At 37.4% G+C, this 3280-nt stretch overlaps 1 protein-coding gene across 1 annotated transcript; it reads left to right on the forward strand.

Annotated features, from left to right (window-relative positions):
• Positions 1-1142: 1142 nt before the first annotated feature.
• LOC116889390 (protein FAM47A-like) lies at positions 1143-2437 on the forward strand. Its single transcript, XM_032890491.1, is given in 2 exon segments — positions 1143-1983; positions 1986-2437. Coding segments are annotated over 2 exon segments (1293 nt in total).
• The last annotated feature ends 843 nt before the right edge of the window (positions 2438-3280 follow it).

Genomic DNA, 3280 nt, shown 5'->3' on the forward strand with positions numbered 1-3280 from the left:
AAATATTGCAAATGAGGGACTGGGGAGATGGCTCAGGGATTGGTTTAGATCAGTGACCACCTTTCCAAAGGACCTAGGTTTTTCCAGTACTCACATACTAATTCACAACTATTTGTAACTCCAGTCATAGGAGATCTGACACCCTCTTCTCTACTCCATGGACAACATGTACACACATTATATACTGAAGTATAAAATAAAATAACAAAAAATCAAAATATTGCAAGTGTGAAAAAAGTACATTTGATTCTAAAAAGCACTCATAGAAAAAAACAAAGTATTGCTGTAGAATTTTTTTTATAGATTTTAATATATTTTTATATAAAGAAAGAATATCTGACCAAAAAAAAAAATAAGTCAAGACCGGGTGTGATAATACACACCTGTAATCAACCTTCTTGAAGAGTTTTATGCTGGCCCGATCTACACAGTATCATGCCTACCAGCCCTAAGTACACAACAAAACTTATTCTCAAATGGAAAAACACCATAACAAAAGCTCAAACAAAACAAAATAAAACAAATATACAAAAAAAGAAAAATAAACAAAATCTAGCCAAAATGCATCAGGAAGAATCAGTTTGAGTCTGGTTGATTTATATAATGAGGTATTATTGCTTTTCTCTTCAGAAAAGAACAGATTCATCACCAGTAAGGATGTAGTAGAGTACATGCTTTCTTAAATTGATTCTCAATGCCACTCATGACAGTATGAAAACCATGAAATACCTGGAAAAATAACAGAAAAGGAAAAACATTGTGACAGATATACACTAAAAACGACAAAATAATTCCAAGAAAAATGAAAGAACACGTATACAAATGGAAAAATGCTTTTTCATAAGTTAGAAAATCTACTATTACTGAAATGAAAGTATATAAAGAAGTAAATACAATGTTTTAGAGGTAGTCTATAAAATAGTCTAGGAAGGAAACACTTAGAAAGTCCACCCCTAGTCTAGTGGAGCAATGAAGTGATGAACAGAATGGAAGGAGCCAGTTAAGGGGTGGCAGGGGTGGGCGAGCACTTGGTTTTGCCCATTCTAGTGGAATTTCAGCCACGTGGTCCTCTTAGCAACCTGAGCAGCCCTAGCAAAACAAGCTTGTAAGGCTGCGGCAATTATCTCAGTTTCAGGGGTACCATGGGGGAGCAGTGGCTGCCATGGAATCGCCCCCGGCAGGTGCTTCAGCCAATGCCTCTGGGAATGACCAGCAAGCCCTGGTTCAAGGACAGGTTGCCTTCTAAGTGTTTTGCGAAGCACAAACAGGAACAACTGAAGTTCCCTACCTCTCTTGATGGCCGACGCTGGGTGTTTGTGAAGGAAGGGCTGGATGATTTCAGGAAGGGCTGTCCGCCTAGTAAAGGTATGATCATTCGGGGCCCCAAAGAGGGTTTTCTCCCAACAATTACTCATCAAGTCCACCGTGGATCAAAAAAGAGTAAGCAAAAACAGTTTCAAGACGTAAACCTGTTTTCTTCTCTATCATTGGCTCAGCAAGCTCGTAAGTCCTTTGTGGAGAAAACAGAAGCAAACCTGACCCAGCATCCATTGGCCTTCTGGCCCCTGGAGGAAGGAATTCCTAGCGATATTGATTTCTTAGAAAATGTGCTGGAAGCTCTGGGCACTGAGCAGAAGTTGGAGGAGAGATTGAATCAATGTGAGGTCAGCAGAAAATCTACTCAATCTGTTCATCTGCCTAGTGTGGCTGAGGACTACTCTGAAAAACAAGAAGAGCGGGAACATCCCAAGTTTCCTGGGGCACGTAAGCATGGTTTGCTTCATGACAAAAAGCCTCGCAAAAAGAACCCTGCCAAGGAGTCTCTTTATTACCGGCACATACCCAAAGGAGTCTATGACTTCTGTGCATGGGTTGAATCCTTTGGAGACTTGGGCATTGACGAACATTTCATGATGAAACAATTCGACATTGGCTATGAGTGCAAACCAATCTATACTGACTCTGCCATCAAGAAAATCAGCCTGCTCCTACAGATCTCAGGATCTGCAGAAGGCTTAGCAAAGTGAAGGAGATTAGATTCTCCATACAGGAGGCAAACTTTGAAAGGAAACTGCGAAAACCGATTGATCCTTACAAGCCCACCAGGGATAAGATAAGATACGGAGCATGGTACCTGAAGCCATATCTATGGAAAAAGCTAGTAAATGATGAGCCTTTGTTGGACCCTCAAGAGTTATTTGAACTTGAAGGTGGAAGACCTGGTAAACCAGACATCATTGAAGATCTTTATGGAACAATTGCCTTTAAAGATTTCATCATAAGCAAAGGCTACAATATGCCAACCATTCTTGAGAAGTTGTTTATGAGGAAAGGATGGAATTACGACACTGTCAACACTCCGATACCAAGAGTACTAAAAGCACATGAATTGATCATGCAGCAAAAGGATGAAGATTATGATGATGAAAATGACTAGCTGGTTTTTCATGTTATTTGACTTTATTCTACTCTCATTTCAAATATTGAACAGAATATATGTGGTGAAGATACCACTAAATTTGACCATCTTTTTAGACAATACGTATAAATGTAAGACTTCATGTTTAGAAACATTTCTCAATGAACTCAAGTGAACTTCTGTGCCTGCATAAACATCTTATCAACTACAAGATCGACATTCATATATACAGTGCTTAAATTTATTTACTATTGAGAATATGACATAGTTACATCAGTTACTTATAAGATACAAAAAATTAATAAAAATCTGGATTATTACTGTTAGATTCAGTGTCATTGATTACAACACAAGATAAATATTAAAATACTATAATTGTTTATGTAAAAGAAAAGAAAACTTCCATAGCTTCAGCTCAATGACAATTTTAAGGAAATAATTTTAGTGATTGAAGCTCCAGCTGAATCAATGTCTGTTTTCTTTATTTTCTTTTCAGTTTGTTATTTTAAAGAAAAGTTTTAGTTTATTTTTAGTCATAGTTATGTGTGTCTGTAAAAGTAGCTTGTGTGGATGCCCAAAAGGTCTAAGGTATCAGCTTCTTGGATCTGGAGTTGCATGGAATTGTGAGCCATCTGAAGAAATAGTATAAACCAAATAAGCCATAAAGAAAAAGGGGCAAAAATCCTTTCCCCACATCCATCAATTTGTAACATATCACACATTCTTTTTATAAAAATGTATTTGATATGTATGAATGTTAGCTTAAGTGTATTATGTATATGCACCATATGCATTCAGGAGCTGATAAACATGTAGAACTCAGAATAGAGTTCAGATCACCCCTTAAAACTGGGGTTATTG

Source organism: Rattus rattus, chromosome X, assembly GCF_011064425.1.
Source record: "Rattus rattus isolate New Zealand chromosome X, Rrattus_CSIRO_v1, whole genome shotgun sequence".
Lineage (NCBI taxonomy): Eukaryota > Metazoa > Chordata > Mammalia > Rodentia > Muridae > Rattus > Rattus rattus.